Source organism: Aedes aegypti, chromosome 1 (genome assembly GCF_002204515.2).
Source record: "Aedes aegypti strain LVP_AGWG chromosome 1, AaegL5.0 Primary Assembly, whole genome shotgun sequence".
Lineage (NCBI taxonomy): Eukaryota > Metazoa > Arthropoda > Insecta > Diptera > Culicidae > Aedes > Aedes aegypti.
In genome coordinates, this window is record NC_035107.1 from 246219399 (window position 1) to 246238104 (window position 18706).

Consider the following 18706-nt stretch of genomic DNA (forward strand, 5'->3'; position numbering starts at 1 on the left):
ATTCATACAGATAATTACCTACAAAAAGCTTATACCTTTAGATAAAGCGTTTTCCCTAGACACAAACCATTGAAAATCCACACAAATATTAAAATATCTTCTGAGATTTCTTCACCAATATCTACAAACGACCGCAATCGTATACCTGTGCAACTACACCAGTTGAACTTCTGATGCGCATTCTACCTTATCACAGACATCATTCATAAGTAGATGTAGAGCGTTCATTCAATTTGAAATTAAAAACAGCTGGCTCAGTTCATTCACATTCAGTCTTAAGGCAAACTCTACAGTAACAACATTGCCAACAAGTGTTTTTTCCTATCAGTGACTCGCGAATTTGGCCCTGTAGAATCCCACCAAGACAAGAAAGTAACCAAAAGTAAGTTCAAGACATTTGAAGCTACTAGATGTACTTTCTTCCATCGTATTGCAAAAATCGATCAGTGTAGCGTACTGCGTTGTCTTTATCCAACCGCTTAAGTATTTGCGCATTTACGATCAGAACAGAGGATTGCAAACAAACTCTTATCACATGTAGCGTAAAGTGATGCACATAAACCTGTTTTGAGTTGTGCGTGAATTTATCCTTGGTTAGTCGTACGTCGTTATTTAAAATCAGCAAACAAAGAATCTAGCCTGGCATCGGATGGCTTAGTGCAGGGTTATGGATGTGGCTTATGATCATCATGCAAACGCTATCTCATTTCGAAAAGGAAACCCTCAAAAGATATAATTATTCAAAACAGTAAAATTTAATAATACTAAATATTTGATGTCAAACATGCAATCTGAGAAACTTTGTAGATCTTGTCATAAAACGTAATGATTAGCGGAAAGTGTGATTCACCGATAAAGCTGACATTGGGAGGATTACAACTGCATATACTCTGTTCAGCCTTATCGTGCTGCGCATCGCGACGTTTACTTATGGATTAACTTTCGCACGATCCACTTCAGCTTTCCAGCAACTGCCGGCAAATCGCACCCCTACTTAACACTCTCGAAATGCTTTCATTCCAGCCAGTGAGCACCTCGGTACCCTTCGACAAGTTAATCTACCAACGGCTGGATCCGCCGCCTCAGCAACAGCATCTGGGCAGCGTTGGACACCTGATCAGAATGCTACGCTTCTGTGGGATATTCTTCGGGATACTTCTGGTGCTGGTGGTGCTCAGTGGCATCGAAACCAGGAGCCAGTATCGGGTCGATGAGGAGTTTGATGCATTTTTACCTGACGGCGCAGGTAACGAGGTAACCGGTAACGAGTTGACCGAAAGCAGCCCACCACCTTATACGGAGTACGCCAAAATGGCACGGTACCTGGTGCACAAAGCAGGTAAGGTTAATTGCTTAATATTCGAATTGGACGTTGCGTTTCATTTACGCAAACTTAGAAGTTTGACTAGATTTTCTGTCACTCACTCAAATCTAATATTGGTCTTGAACTTTTTTTAATGATATTTTTGTGGTGCATTATCATTCTCTTATCATTTCACTTTATCAAATTATAATCTCGTAACTTTTTTTTATAGAATAAAATCTATTCGGTTCAGAAATAGGTTGAATTTTGCAGTCACTTTATATGAAGAATAGAAATTCATACAAATAGGTGAATATGGCATATCTGACACAAAATTAAATGCGTAGAATGTGCCATTACACATCCACTTGATGAAAGGTTAGCTGCTGGTCGGATTGGCGCATAAATACTCAGCATTTAAATCTTTATTATTAAAGAGTACATATATGATTAGTTGGGGATTTTTCACAATTAATTGAATGCAATAGAGAACCAGTAATAGGCATATCAAATGTTTTCGACTGGGGCTCATAATCAGAAGTATCGCATCATCTAAAAAAAACAAAATCTGATTGTTTTCTTTTAGAGGGAGATCCCCCAGTACCGGACACCTAAGCCGCTAAATTCGTTATTCAAAAACTACTGTATAAAGTCTTGGTGCCTATATATGATACATATTATCGTTTTTGTAGCGTACAAACATAATTTTTACAATATAAATATGAATTTTGGCATTGCATTTTGAAGATGTATTTCAGTGCCAAATTGACCAATATTAAAAGGTGGTACCCAATACCGGACACAATCTGGAAAAGCCTCGAATTCACATCATTTGTACATTATTGAGTGTTTTTACCCTAACATTCGTCTTTTACTGCCAATTCAATGAATTTGCAATATTCACAAGAGCAATTTGAGTTTTACATAGGGGTTTATTTTGTAATTCGAGCGAATTTACGTGACTCGTTTGAAGTAAGCATGCATATTTCAGATGTCGACTCCCAGTCACGTAGAGTGACAACTGTCGATAAACTTGGGTGACAGAGGCTAGTCGAGCGAAATTTTTGGTCGACAGTGACTCCAGTCGAGTTGTTTTTGATCGACTCGACTTATAAAATAGGGCCCTTAGTGTGCAAGTGGTGCATCAAAAAACCTCCTTCATATATGATGAAAAATTGCAAATTTTACGTGTTGTTCTGAATTTTTATTCCTCTTATTTTTATTGCATCTTTGATACCCATGAAAAATGAATATATTTGAAGACATTGGTGCAAAAAATACAAAGATATCATGTAACAAATGAAGTTGTTCGAAACTGGGGGACAGGAGATGTTAGACTAAAATTGTAAAGTAAAAAAACTGCACAAATTTAAAAAATATTTACTGTTCAGTTTGGTCTATTTTTGTCAAATTTGTTTTAAAAATTGATTTGAAAAGGGCATAAATATTTGTTGATATGAATAATAACGAAAGTTGATCCAATCCAAAGACAGGACTGGTAGTAGTTTTTTTTTTTTTGGCGACTTGGTCTTTATTTTTTATGGAAGGACTCTAAAGTATCTATTTTAACCAAAATGGTCTCTAAAGTCTCTTATTTACTTATTCTGCTTGCAGTGAACCTTGATGCAAAATTGTACAGGCGCCAAAGAAATCTTTAGAGAACTCTCCAGAAATTTTTCTAGAGATTCCTTTGCCAATTCTACCAGAAATTTTTCAAGCAATTTTTGAAAAGATGCTTAAAAGATTTTCTCCAGGATTTGCCACAGGAAATCGTTGAGAACTACAAAGCTAATACTTACTTTGATTTTTATCCAAAACTATTCTAGAACTACCTCCAGATATTTTTTTTCACTAATCCTTCTACATAATTTTCCAGTTGTTACACTAGGAGATCTTCCAAAGATTCCCAAAGAATTTCTTCCAATGAAGAGTGTTGAGGTTATTTTTCAAGAAACTTTGCAAGAATTCCTCTATCTGTTCATGTGGATTCCTTCAAAAATTCATCCACGTTTCCTCTCAGAAATCCAAAATTCCTTGAGGGTATCTTCGAACAAATCTTTTTTTTCAGGATTTTTCCGGCACTTTTTTCAAGTAGTACTCCTGTAATTTTACCAAACATTTCTTAAAAAGTTTCTCAAAAAATTCCCATGCAATCTTCAAAAGTTTTCTTTTTCGATAAATTCTTTAAAAGCCAACTTTTCGGAATACTATGCCGAGATTTGATTGATTTTGTTTCGGTTATCTTAGCAAACTTTTTACTAAATCTTCTAAAATTTCCTCATGAGTGCAGGAGTTATTCTAGAGATCCTTGTTCGTCAAAGGTGACTTTGAAACTTATCCAGGTTTTATAAAAGGTTACTCTAGTATTTTATTTAGCAATACCTCACGGTTCTATACAGGGGATAGGCAAAATGATAAAGATAGGCAAAATTTTGCTTTGAAATTATCAAAGGTGTCGCTTTCCGAAGCATTTTCAGCACTACCGGCTGCCATGGCCACTCTAGGCTAGGTTCCAGGTGCCCCGGGGTGATGTAATGGGTATCGAACATCAAGATTTTTGAAAGTGATGCTTCTGGAAGCATTTACAGAGCAACTAATTTCTTCGATAACTTCGATAACAGTTCCAAGTGCTCTGGAGGAAGTGGCCCATTAGGACATGTCCGGAACCATTGCAATATGAGTATCAAACTGGGCATGGCAGCTGGTGGTTCTAAAAGTGCTTTCGGAAGCATCACCTACTAAAATCGTGATATTTGATACCCATATTGATGTAATTCCGGACATGTTTTGAACTGGCCACATCCCCCGGGGCACCTGGAACCTACTACAAAGTGTTCATGGCAATCGGTGGTTCTGGAAATGCTTCCGGAAGCATCGTTTTTGAAAATCTTGTAGTTCGATGCCCATATTGATATGGTTCCGAAAATGTTCCTAATTGGCCACATCCCCCAGGGCATCTGGAACTTACTATAAAGTGGTCAGTGCATCTGCTGGTTCTAAATATGCTGCTGGAAGCATCATTTTGAAGTTTGATGCCCGCTTGGATATAGCTCCAGATAGTATATACACAGACAAACAGACGTAACATTGTCGAAATTTTCATCGACCACGCATTTAACGATCATTTCAAATTCGATATCTTACAAATCTTACAACCAGAGGCACGCGCATCGTTTTTCTTCGCGTTTGACGTTTCACACTACCGCTATCTGCCGGTCTTGTTGCACGAAACAGTGTTTCGTGTAACATACTCCCCAGATGATGATGGTGTAAACTGGGCGATGGATTTTGAAGAAATTTGTTCTAAGTGTTACGTCTGTTTGTCTGTGGTATATACATAATTCAAAATACAAGCATTGCTGACCATATTTTCTGGAACATGTTTACGGAAATGGTCATATTTATGAAGATTTTTAACGAATCTTAATGCGTCCGGCGGCATTCAACTTCCTATTAGTTCTAGTTTCTAGGAAAATTGTAAACACAAAAATACAAGCGACAGAAAAAATGTCCTTTGGACATGACCTCGGAAAATCCGGAACATCTCCGGTGTCCGGTGGCCAATATACATGGCCGAGCAAGTTGCTGAAACTAGACCAAATTTCCCGTCGACTGCTTCCAGATGCATCTAATTTCATTTTTTTCTTAAAGTTATGATCATTTCAAATTGGGAAAAATTTTGCCTATCTCAATCATTTTGCCTATCCCCTGTATTTCAGAAAAATTTCCTAGGCATTTCCCTGGAGACATTCTTAGAAGAATTCGTAACAAAATACTTTAAAGTCTTACTTGAGAAAAACCCAAAGAGTTACTGGAATTTCTGCAGAAATATTAGAAGGAATCTGTGGAGCAATTGCTGAAGGTATCTTCAGAGAAATTCCTAGTTGCAATCTTATATAAATCCTGAAAATAAATTAAAACGAAACTCCTAGAAATTCCTGATTTCTGAACCAAATTCTTTAGATGATTTCTGAAATAGTGAATAAACAAATACAGTAGTACTTGTCATAATGTCATGTTTCCTGTTAGGCGGAAAAATCACCTGAAAATATCATTGGAACAGTAGAGTTTTCTCGACTAAATTCAAACCCAACCGAAATTGAGCTCCTCAAATATAGTAACTTTCAATTTACAGTCCAGAATTGAAATTTTTCTTAGTTTCACTGTGCATAAAATATATGCCAACGATTGTCCTACCCATAGATTCGAACGTGGACGCGCCTCTGTTTAATATGTTCAAATTTAAGGCGATACTTTTCATTGGTTCTCAAACATCTCTGTTTTTTTTTTTCAAAAAAAAAAAAGAAGCGTGTGTTTTTCTATGCAACCATTCCTTACTACAGCGGGCGGTCAATCATGCTCATGCTCATGCTCATGCAACCATTCCTCACTACAATAGCTTCCTTTTCTTCTAACACACTATCTTAATTGGACCATTTTTTTTAATTTTTTTATTAGTATCATTCCAAACATTACATTCATTTCTTATATCTAGGTGTTCTATGTTATTAGACAACACAATCATCCTAATTTGGTAAAACAAATTTAAGATTTTATTAACATTGTGTTAACAACATATTACATTTCATTTGCCATAGCAGTTCATATTTTTTACAGATAAGTTGATTTCACCTGCTTATAAGAGAAAAAAAAACGCTTCGAATATACATAACCTAACTAAACCTAAACATATAACGCATTAATCGTGGCAATAGAAAATTGTTACGATTTTTGCCTGAAATTATTAATTATTTTATTTGACATTTGTTCCAATGTTTCAACATTGGATGTTCTATGTAACTCATTGGTACTATACCAGGGAGGAAGCCTCAGAATCATTTTCAAAATTTTATTTTGAATTCTCTGCAGAGCTTTCTTCCTGGTATTACAACAGCAAGTCCATTGGTACAACATGGCTGGCCAGAAAAATTTCTTTGAATATCAAAAGCTTGTTCTTAAGACAAAGTTTTGATTTTCTATTATGAATGTAATAAGAGGGTAGAGACATTTTACATATTTATTACATTTGGCTTGAATACCCTCAATGTGATTTTTGAAAGTTGAATTCTTATCTTGCATGAGCCCTAGATAATTAACTTCATCTGACCATGAACCCCTCTCATCGTGACAAGATGTCTACTTGAAGGTTTCAAATAAAGAGCTTTTGGTTTATGTGGGAACATTATTAGTTGAGTTTTGGAAGCATTAGGAGAAATCTTCCATTTTGCAAGTATAAAGAAAAAATATCCAAACTTTTTTGCAATCGACTACAGATGACACGCAGGCTTCGCACTTTGGCGGAGAGGCCTGTGTCATCCGAAAACAAGGATTTTTCACATCCCTGAGGTAACTCAGGTATGTCAGATGTGAAAATATTGTATAATATTGGTCTCAAAATGCTGCCTTGGGGAACATCAGCTCTTACAGGAAGTCTTTCAGACTTGGAGTTCTTATAACACAGCGTAACAAAAATGACATTTTTGCGTGTCTCAAGGATCAAATTATGTGTCTCTAGTAGATTCGGGGTTGCTGAATCTGGTGCCATTCTCAGAAATGTTTCAGCACGTCACAATTTTTAGCTACAGGTCGCCAAAGTTGTATAAAACACTGGTTTTATTCATGTTTACATGAAATTTAAAGAACGATTTGTCAAATTTTTTTGTGATCTAATCCGCCAAACATGCAAAATAGAACTTGAACTTTCATTTCAGACATAATTTGACTGAAATTGCGCGATTAAATTTCGATTATACCGATTTTTTTAACATGCTTGCTGTCTCCATACAAAATTCTTCGTTTCTTCTATATGGCAAAATACAACAATTCTCTAAACCATCAAAAAATAACTTTTCCGCATCGAAAGTATTACAAACTTTGATAATAAGTATTGTTATACACATAAAGTTTGAATTATGTGGCAAATTAAGCCAATATATTACCTTACAAGCTGGCAAACTTGCATGCAAGTTGGCTGAAATAGTCATTTTTTGCATTTTCAACAGTCAATATCTCAAAAACTAGACGTGCTATGACATTTCTGAAAACGGCAATGGATTCAGCAACCCTTAATTAAGTGAATAGTGGTATTTTGGTGCTGGAGACAAAAACGTGTTCCGCAGTGTAATTAATCTGAAGTGTACGTTTTGACAGATAACTTTGGATTATTCTAACAATGTATGTAGGAAAATTAAAGTTTTTTAATTTTACGATCAAGCATTCAAGCCAAACACGAATGCTTTTTTCTAAGCCTAGAAGGACAAGACCAGTAAAATAGCCTTCAGATTGGTTGGAACGGATCAAATTTGTTACACGTAAAAGTTGATGAGTGGTTGAATGTCCATGGCGGAATCCGAACTGTTCATTGGCAAAAATTGAATTTTCGTTGAAGTGGACCATCATTCTGTTCAAAATAACCCATTCAAAAAGTTTACTGATGGAGGAAAGCAAACTGATTGGACGATAGCTAGAAGCTTCTGCAGGATTTTTGTGCGGTTTTAAAATTGGTACAACCTTAGCATTTTTCCATTTGTTAGCAAAGTATGCCAACTGAAAGCATGTGTTAAATATATCAACTAAAAATGACTACTTTCTGAAAGTTTCTTGATGAGGATGTAGAAAATTCCATCATCGCCAGGAGCTTTCATATTTTTGTTTTTTTTTTTTAATAATAGTTCTCACTTCTTCCAAATCAGTCTCACAGGCATTTTCGAAAATGTTCTCTTGATTGAGAATATTTTCGAAGTCCTGAGTAACTTGATTTCCAATTGGACTAGTAAGTCCTAAATTAAAAATGTGCGCGCTTTCAAACTGCATAGCAAGTTTTTGAGCTTTTTCGCAATTAGTTAGTAATAATTTGTTTTCCTCTCTCAATGCCGGTTCAATGCCTATTGGCTTTTTCATAATTTTAGATAATTTCCAAAAGAGTTCAGAGCCAGGGTCCAATTGAGAAATTTTATTTTCAAAATTTTTGTTTCTTAATTGTGAAAAACGTTTCTTGATTTCTTTCTGCAAATCCTGCCATATAATTTTCATAGCAGGATCGCGAGTGCGTTGAAATTGCCTTCTCCTCACGTCGTTCAAGACGAATCAAGAGTTTAAGATCATCGTCTATAATCACGGATTCAAATTTTACTTCACATTTTGGAATTGCAATGCTCCTGGCTTCAACAATGGAATTTGTTAAAGTTTCAAGAGCATTGTCAATATCAAGTTTAGTTTCTAAAGAAAAGTTAACATCAAGATTAGAGTCAATATACGTTTCATATATATTCCAGTCGGCTCGAAAATAATTGAAAGTGGAGCTGATAAGATTGAGAATCGCTTCATGGGATATTTGAAATGTATCAGGGACATAATCAGAATCAAAATCAGCATGAGTAATCAGTTGGCTACAAAGATGACTAGAGTCGGTTAAGACCAAATCAATCGTAGATGGATTTCTAGAAGAGGAAAAACATGTAGGGCTATCAGGGTATTGAATTGAGAAATATCCTAAAGAGCACTCATCAAATAAAATTCTGCCGTTGGAATTACTTTGAGAATTATTCCATGACCGATGTTTGGCATTAAAGTCACCAATGACAAAAAATTTGACTTATTGCGAGTCAATTTTCGCAAGTTAGTTTGGAGCAAATTAACTTGCTGCCCAGAGCATTGAAAAAGCAAATAGGCAGCTATGAAAGCATATTTACCAAGCTGTTTTTCAACAGAAACACCTACAGTTTCCAGAGGCGTCGCGTCCACATATACAACATGTGCACTGCACAGGTGGCAACTGGTTCATCCTAACCACCTATAATATGTACTACTTTTGAAGTTTAATTTAAAAATTCTTTTAACAAACTTAAACCCATTTTAATTATATCTATTGCTGATAGCTTGCAACGCAATTTTGCACCTATTATTTGTTAAAGTTTTGCTAAACAAATTAAATGCATAAGCTGTTTCGTGCGACGCGCGATCTCAGATCTAATATTCTCTACACGCTCAGCGCGATGTATGCTGTGCAACACTTTGTTCCACGCTACACGTTGCTGCTGTCACGATGAAACCCAACGTGTGCACTCTCATCGGTAAACGCGTTGTCTTGTATCGTACACGCAATCCTATATATGTGGTAGAAAGCTTTTTGAACTATAAATGCCAGTGTGTAAGTAGCCAAAGCGTCAACATTGGCCGGTGCACAGTTTTGCTGCATCGATCAGTGCGAGCGTGCGGATGAGGAGACAGGAGAGAAATCAATCCACGAGAGAGAATTTGATCCGTTTTGCTTTCTCTCTTTTGGCCTTCGCGCTTACAGCGTGGTGATGCTTGAAGTTTGAAGTGCAGGCGTGATTTTTCAGGCGGCTGATGGTATTCAAGTTGACACTCAGTATTCACGATGTTGTTTTTGTTTACTGATAAAAAACTACTTAAAAAATTAAAATATGTTTGATTAATTAGTTTAATAGTAAAAGAGTAAAGTGTCTATATCTATAAAATATTATCAATTTCAAAATGTTGCTACATTTCTCATAAAAAATAAGAAAAAACAAATTCTTAATCATTTTTGATAGGTTCAAACATCCGCCATTGCATCTGCAGATGTCATCGTAAACGTTTTGAATCAACTGAAAGACTAGAAGAAAACTATATTTGAACACGAAGGTACCAGTGATTACTAACCTTCGTGTTCAAAATTTGTATTTAATACATTTTTACTGACTTAAAAAATAGTTTGAATTCAAGGTATAGGGCCAGGCGGGGCAAGATGAGCACCCTAAGGATTAGCGCGATTTAAGCCTACTTAAACGTTCTTATTTTGGTAAAATTGGTAGCCATCCTTATCTTTTACATTATTACTTTGACCTCCAACCATTAAAAGTTTTAAAAAGTGATAAATAGTTTTCCAAATTAGGCGGCGTCCATTTATTACGTAACGCTAAAATTGGAAATTTTTGACCCCCTCCCCCCCCTCCGTAACGCTTTTTGTATGAATTTTTTTAAATTTTTGTATGAGCCGTAACGCTTGAGCCTACTCCCCCCCTCCCCCTAGAGCGTTACGTAATTTGTGGATGCCGCCTTATACGTTAAAAAATAGCTTTTTTATCATCGGTCAAAAAAACTGCGGGGCAAGATGGGCACCCACATAAAAAGATGCAATTTACTAAAGAAAACTATTATTTTCCAATGCTTGCAATATCCCAAGATATTATCTTTAATATCTGATAGTATTTATCTTCAACTAGCTTAGTTTTAAAACTTGTATCAAAAAATAAATAACTTTTCATAGATTACTAAGATTTTATTTAAAAATCGATTAAATTTATTGATTACTAGTGGTCCCGGCAAACTTCGTCTTGCCATCAAGTAGGCTGTTGAAAAACGCCACGTCCCATACAAAATGACAGTTATATTCACTCTCGTTTTTTCGTCTTTCCCGGTGTATATATTGAGTTTCTAAAACACACGAACACATCGGAACACTTCAAGAACCTAACTGTGAAAGAATCAGGTAAATCCATTGACTCGTTCTCAAGTTATTTCGTGACATACAAACAACGTTCCATTTTTATTTATATAGATTTATATTTTTTTAGAAAAAAATGTTTTGTGCAAAGAGGATACCGTAAGTCAAGCCCACAGGTAAATGCGGTTCTAAAATTTCACACTTTTACTTAATTTTGAACATGGTGCTCATCTTGCCCCAAGGATGTAAATTTATTTATATAATTAAAACAATTGAAATATTTTTTAAATTTGATAAAAGTTTTGCTCCTGATTATCTACAGAAGATTATTCTATAACTATACGGCCAAAAACGTATGAATTAAATAGTTTACGCAACAAAGATACCACTTTTAAATAAACAAATCTTATATGAAAAAGTAAATTTTTGGACTTCTATGTATTTTTGACAATATTTACGTTGTGCTGTTGATTTTTTAGCTGAAATTTACGACCATCGCATCAATTTAATGATATTCATCAGAACCCCAAATAATTTATTGAAAAAAATCGGTAGGAACGACACAAACTAGGGGTGCCCATCTTGCCCCGGGTGCTCATCTTGCCCCACATTTCCCTACCTAATAATGGCAAAAATAAAATAACACTTATTCAGAAGTGCACAGGTTGATAATTAGGCCACGCGACGCCTCTGACAGTTTCAAAAACTATAAACAGTTGATGTTTTATACGCCTATGAATGACGATTGCAACTTTATGGAATGCAATCCTGCTGCTCAATGGTCGGGCAAAACCTCAAATACGTCTCAAATCGCTTGACAATGGTAATCTAATAATTATTTTTGATAACCGATATCGACCCGGTGGAAATAACCTTCAAATTGAAAATTCGATATTCTAGAGTAATTTGTTCAAATTAAGTTTTTTCATCCAATCGGATCTTCTTCTTCTTCTTGGCATTACGTCCTCACTGAAACAGAATATACTTCTCAGTGTTCAATGAGCACTTCCACAGTTATTTATTTAACTTTCTTTGCCAAAGTTGCCATTTTCGCATTCGTATATCGTGTGGTAGGTACGATTATACTCTATGCCTAGGAAAGTGAAGGAAATGTCCTTTACGAAAGATCCTGGACCGACCGGGAATCGAACCCACCTTCAGCATGGTTTTGCTTTGTAGCCGCGGACTCTAACCAATCGGCTAAGGAAGGCCCCTCAATCGGATAAAAAGGCTATTATTCAAAAAACCACTGACCACGATCGACAACATCTTTTGCTTCCTCACTTGAATCGAAAAGCCTGGGCTAGATGCTGCTTCGATTTGCTGCTATAAAAATGTCCAAAGCATTGAACTGATTTCTCATTCTATTATTATTATTATTATTATTATTACTATTATTTTATTATTATTATTTTATTATTCTTACAGAATGGGTCTCGATGGGATCTCTGTCCACCGTGGAAGCCATCAAGGGCTACCCAATGGTGAACATCATTGCCGCCGCGGACAGTGCACGTGATGCCCCATCGACCGGCACGCTCTACTTTTATCTCACCATGCTGGACTACACGGCTCAAGATCTGAAGAAGGACAACCGCCTGACGGTACTGCTCTCGATGGATCAGGATCTGGAATGCAGCAAGAAAGGTATCGACCCAATGGAACCGACCTGCGCTCGCATTATGATCTCGGGACGAGCCGTCCGGCTTGAGGAAGGAACTGACGAATTTACGTTCGGCAAGAATGCCATGTTCAGCAGACACCCCGCTGCAAAGCATTGGCTGGATGGTAAGTGTACAATTCGGGCGAATATGTCAGAAAAACGATTGAAATTAATTTTCATTCTAGAACACAACTTCTTCCTGTGCAAGCTGGACATCGTGCAGATAGCCGTGCTGGACTATTACGGAGGACCACACTACGTCACGGTGGAGGAATACATGAACGCCAATCCCGATACGCGTTCTGCAAAATCCCAACTGGCCCAACGGGATGCTTTCGATGCGCCACAGGTTATTTCCAACTCGGACAGTGACAGAACCATCACGATTAAAATCAAGAAAGACTCCCCCGTGCGACACATCAACCTGGAGGTGTAACTGAGGCAATAGTAATACATATGCTCAGCAATGAGATAAGACTGTTTAGGATGGTTTCAATTTGTGATTTTTCGGTGCCAAATAGGAAATTGAGCCGTTAGCAATGGAATTGATTCGGAAATAAAATGTGAAGATTGTGATACAAATAAAAAAAAGGTTTTGGTAAATACGAACAAAAAAGAATTTATCACGAAACTAACGGAGCAATGACCTCATATATACGATTTTTATTAATATAGCGCACTTTTCAGATATTAGTCGCGATGCTCGGGGACCGGACAGGTTTTCGCGAATTTTTCTGAGCTAGTGCTTGGTTATGAGGTTATGGTTGTTCATTTTCTCCGTGTGTATTAGTCGTGTCGATGACGAAATGGAAAGCTATTGGTAGCTGTTCTCTCGACAATATATTATAAAGTGGTGAGCTCGTTTCATGTTACTATTAGAAAAGAGTAAAATATGCTAACACATGTTTTATTGCGACAACGGTATGAATGCTAAGTTTATACATTAATTTGAAAAAAAAAACAATGAATGGTTCGTCAATCACATGCTATAATTTATATTTCGTAGAAGCACAAAAACTTCACACTGGATGACACACACTGGAACTTCACAGTGATGACGTTTTCTTCAAAGAGTGATATAAGACTATTTAAATTCATGTTCCATGAATCACATAATTTACTGAATCTCACAAAGCTAAAAATCGTCCCGGACTAGAGAACAGACAAGGAGAAGGGGGCTTCCAGCTTGCTTTTCACGGCAAGTATAAAAAATCTAGTGAACTTTCTCTTCCTGATCGATATCAAAGTTACAGCGCACCACCTGATGAACACTCGACAAGCAGGAGTACCATTGCTTTACAATGGAATATGAGAGGACTCTGGCGAAACTACAGCGATCTTTAGCTAGAAGTTACCAAGCACCAACCACTAGTCATCGCACTCCAAGAGACACTCTTTTCCGGCTCCGACGGTCGAACACAAAATCTCCTGAAAAACTACGAATGGCGTTTTCGGGAAGACCAACTCTCGCGGCACAGAAACATCGTGTCCCTCGCCGTCCGATGTGACTCATCGTTCTCGTTTTTGGATCTGCAAACGCCGTTACCAGCAGTCGCAATCACCATGAAGCATCCCGTTGCAGCAACATTCGTATCCTTGTATTTGTCGTCTCAAACCACGCCTAGTGAGTTCGAAGATCATCTCAACAACCTACTGCAAGAATTACCGTAACCTGTCATCTTGATGGGCGATTTCAATGCCCATACCACCATATGGGGCAGTCCCATCTCTGACAGTAAAGGGATCAAATTAGAAGAACTTCTGGTCACGCAAAATCTCTCGCTTTTGAATAATGGTGATCATACGAGATTGGATAATGCATCAGGGAAAACCTCAGCGATCGACTTGACGATTACCTCCAATCAAATAGCAACTAATTTTCTATGGTGCGTAAATGGAGACACATGCGGGAGTGACCATTTTCCCATAATCCTCTCTAGCGCTATTCAAACACCAAAAATAACATTTAGGCGCCGGTGGAAGTACACAGAGGCGGACTAGCAAGCCTTTGAAAATATTGTCGAGGAATCTACACCAATCCAACAAGACATCTCTCTGGATGAATTTGTAGATATAGTCAGGAACGCAGCTGAAAGGTCAATACCACGTACAAGCGACACACCTGGTCGTAAATCAGTGCCTTGGTGGAACAATGACGTCGCTGATGCCGTCAACGTAGGAAAACATTACGAGCACTAAAGCGCATCCCAGAAAATGACGCCAGGAAAAAAAGAGAATTAGAGGATTTTCAAATGGTCAGAAATTCCGCCAGAAAAACTATTCGAGAGGCAAAAGATCAATCGTGGAACAACTTTCTATCGAGCTTCAACCCAGATGAACCTGTTGCATCTCTATGGAGAAAGATTAATTCCCTCGAGGATCCGTGGTCAAGGGAACCTGCGACACACCCCAATACAAGTCAACAACAAAACAGTCGAAAATCCTCAAGAAATTGCTGAACTGTTCGCTGACCACTTCTACGAAACATCAGCAACAGAGAACTACAACCTCGCTTTCAGAAAAAGGAAAATCATTGCGGAAAGAATTGAAATCGAAATAGAAGAAGGAGAAACAGACACCATCAACAAAGACTTTCAAACCGACGAATTGATGTGGGCGCTGGACAAAGGCAACGGTAAATCGGTAGGGGAGGACTCGATTGGGTATCCAATATTGCGACGCCTACCCTTCACTACAAAATGCACCCTTAACATCATCAACCGAATTTGGATTCACATCGATTGGACATTGAAAGCACGGTTTAAAGCAGGTGAACAACCAGAAATAGGGAAAGCACTGTTCTCGGAAATAGCATTCGAACGATACAGAGATCGAACAAAAATCTACACTGATGGATCGGTTGTAGAAGACCAGGTAGGCTTCGGAATATCTACAGATAACGATGAAATTCACGGAAGGCTCCCCGATGGCTGTTCGATATACTCGGCAGAAGCTCATGCAATAGTGGTAGCCCTCCAATGGACACTGGGCCCAAATTCATCCGTTATCTTCTCTGATTCTGCCAGCTGTTTAGCTGCAATAGAAAACGGGAATTCAAATCATCCTTGGATACAACATGCTGAACAACTTGCCAGGTCTAAAAATGCCACTCTGTGTTGGGTGCCAGCCCACGTAGGAATAGTAGGAAATGAGAAGGCGGATCGACTAGCCGCAACTGGACGGAATGACCCTGTCCCCAACATTCCGATTCCAGTATCGGATGCCAAAAAGCTAGTGAAGATGGAGCTGGGAGAGCAAATGGAGAAACACAAACCAAAGTTTCTTGCGAAGGGTAAAAAATACGATCATTTCCTGGCAGGACAGGAAATCTAACAAGGAACGACGGGCAATCACGCGACTGCGGATTGGACACACCAACATTTCACACCGAACGATTTTCACTCGGGAAAACAACATTTGCAGTACGTGTGGGGTCGATACAACCGTCTCGCATATCCTTGCTGACTGCAGAAAGTATACGACACAGAAAGATCAGAAGCTAATCTGGACTCGGACATCACTAATATCCTCAACAACAACGAGTCAAATGAAGACAGACTAGTTCATTTTCTTAAAAAATGTAAATTGTTAGATAGTATTTAAGCGGTTTATGGACAAAAGGTCGAAAGACAAAACGTCGAAAGGACAAAAGGTCGAAAGACAAAAGGTCGAAAGGACAAAAGGTCGAAAGTGATTTGCATGGTGGGAAATTTTTCCTTCTTTGAAAAAAGATTTTCGACCTTTTGTCCCTTCTTTTTTGTTCTTCGACCTTTTGTCCTTTCGACCTTTTGTCTTTAAACCTTCTGTCCTTTCGACCTTTTGTCTTTCGACCTTTTGTCATAGATTCAATAAATAATAATAATAATTTACTGAATCTAGAATCCAGATGATGTAATTTTTCAATCCTTCCTACTATGATTCTTCTTCTTCTTGGCATTCACGTCCTCACTGGGACAGAGCCGGCTACTCAGCGTAGTGTTCTAAGATCACTTCCACAGTTATTAACTGAGAGCTTTCTTTTCCTAAATTGCCATTTTTGCATTCGTATATTGTGTGGCAGGTACGATGATACTCTATGCCAAAGGAAGTCAAGGAAATTTCCATTACGAAAAGATCCTGGACCGACCGGGAATCAAACGCAGACACCTTCAGCATGGCTTTGCTTTGTAGCCGCAGACGCTGACCACTCAGCTAAGGAAGGCCCCTCCTACTATGATTGTATTACCCTATGTATTGACCAAGGTGAATCCTGATTTTTAACTTATGAATTCTTCTCAGTAACAAAGCTCCTTCCCGTGACAACCATGAAGATAAAGAGGTATACTCGGTCTTTAGTAACAACAGATGTCACACTTACATTCTATTCCTTCCCCGATGACCGTAATGACGTGACCGGCGCCGTTATTGATCAATTTTTGAACTTTGAAAGCATCAGATTGATCTGAATATGTATTATTAAGGAATTTATAAGGTAAGATGGGATTATCATAGAAAGGATGGGATTACCATAAGAAAGATGACATTGCCATGGCTTTCGATATGTTTTAAGTCACACACAAGCAAGCTGCTAGTTTTTCATCTGTACAATAGAATGCGTATTCTGCAACGAGGTAACAAATAAACTACGCAATACCTTATCTACAGCTTGCGTTGCTTCCGGGGCCGCGGTGGGTTCCACGACACAGGAGTCGTATCTGTAATTGAAACGATATTCATACCGGCCATTTCTAAACCTTTGATAGCAGACTGAAAAAAAGAGATGGGTTCAGGGTAATTCCACAATTTTCGATATTATAATATTACCATTCGTCCCGGACCCAACCCCCGTACCGTAACCCGTACTTGCTTGTACCCACGTTCGATCGCTTTCTGTAAAATAGAGCATTCTAATTAGTTCATTGCTTGGAGTGGTCAATCTCATCTTTTCGAACCACCCACCGAGCAGATACTGATGGCAGTGGCTTGAGCGGCAATGTTCGTTCCTTTGCGGGTATTCTTGAACCCTTCGATGCCGCAAGAGCGGATGAACTGGGGCGTCCCCTTGGCGTCGCATATCGTGATGATGGTGTTATTTGGCGACACCCTAATGTTACAGATCGGAATCTCGTTGAAGGGTATCCCGTTAAATAGGGTGGTCGGCGTGTTGGCATCGGGAAAGATACGCTCTTTTCTGGGGAATGGTTTTGAGAGAACGAAATTCCAAATATTAAGATATCACGCCTGAGCGTTGTGCTAGAAATAGGTATTTTAGTGACTAGATTTGAGAAAACAGTGACCACAATGATTTATTGTTCGAAGGAAGTGACTAGAATATGAAAACAGAGTCAGTTTGATTTCAGTTCGATTACACTGGTTATGACTATAAGTATTTAACAAAATATTCGAGATGTCTAGGCAAGTGCTATTGAAAATCAATTTTTACTACAATTTTATTACAAATTCAAAACGGCCACATGATTTTTTTAGCTTCAAATGAAAGCTACATCCATTTAATTGGCAATCTTTCACCGCCATGCTTTATGCAGATTTGAAGCTGAGAAAAACTTGAAGTCAAAGGAGAATTGAAGCAAGAAATAATCTTTTCTATTTACCGTCAAACAGTTCAAATACAATACAGATTTCATGCATTGTATGGAATTTTGATGAAGTAAGCAGATTAACGGGGTGTACATTCTGCTCCGTCGTGTGTACATCATGACGCCAATTGCCCTGATAATGTCAAGTATAAGGATAGTTTAACTACTAATTTTACCAAAACAAGAACGTTTAAGTAGACCTTAATCGAGATAATTTTTAGGGTGCTTATTTTGCCTCGTCTACCCCTATTCATATTCAATAAAATTTGGTTAAATGCTTATAAGAAAACTTTTAAGTGACCGGATTAAAAAAGTGACTCGCCAATCAGAATTAAATTTGATATTAATGTACCTACTTGGTAATCAGGGAATCGATGTCCACAGCGCGTTCGCCAATCGTTCCTTCGTCCTTGCCGGGAAGCGAAGCGAGCATGGCCTTGCGGTCTTCCACCTTGAGCAAAGCCGCGCTCTGATGGATGGTTCGCTTGGAAGCCACCCGCAGCACGTTGGACAGCATCTCCAGAGGTCTCAGGAACATTTTTAATGGTGATAAACACTAATCTTTTTTACTAATTTATCTAAAATTCTTTGATTTTTCCGCAAGATCTGCAAAATGTTTACGCAATGTTCAAAACAAACTCACGCGACGGCCGAAGTTGTCAAAACCGGGTACAGTGAACGTCCAAATTTGACACTCCGTATCAAGGTGGCTGCGT

The 18706-nt window shown here is 38.0% G+C and overlaps 2 protein-coding genes across 3 annotated transcripts; one reads left to right on the forward strand and one right to left on the reverse strand.

Annotated features, from left to right (window-relative positions):
- The first annotated feature begins 238 nt into the window (after positions 1-238).
- Positions 239-13005, forward strand: LOC5566484 (protein CREG1). 2 transcript variants are annotated; one of them, XM_001650823.2, is made up of 4 exons: positions 239-382; positions 1024-1339; positions 12180-12539; positions 12600-13005. In XM_001650823.2, the coding sequence occupies exons 2-4, from the start codon at positions 1123-1125 to the stop codon at positions 12848-12850; spliced, it is 828 nt and encodes a 275-aa protein (XP_001650873.2). In that variant the 5' UTR covers positions 239-382; positions 1024-1122; the 3' UTR covers positions 12851-13005. The 2 variants fall into 2 exon arrangements, with proteins under 2 accessions (XP_001650873.2, XP_001650872.2); XM_001650822.2 differs by having other exon boundaries at positions 251-382; positions 1028-1339.
- Positions 13006-16982: 3977 nt separating this feature from the next.
- On the reverse strand, positions 16983-18665 carry LOC5566483 (28S ribosomal protein S11, mitochondrial). Its single transcript, XM_001650820.2, has 4 exons — positions 18347-18665; positions 17353-17584; positions 17218-17283; positions 16983-17160 (listed from the first exon to the last, which is right to left on the reverse strand). Exons 1-4 carry the CDS (start codon positions 18526-18528, stop codon positions 17053-17055), a joined length of 588 nt encoding a protein of 195 aa, XP_001650870.1. The 5' UTR covers positions 18529-18665; the 3' UTR covers positions 16983-17052.
- Positions 18666-18706: the final 41 nt, after the last annotated feature.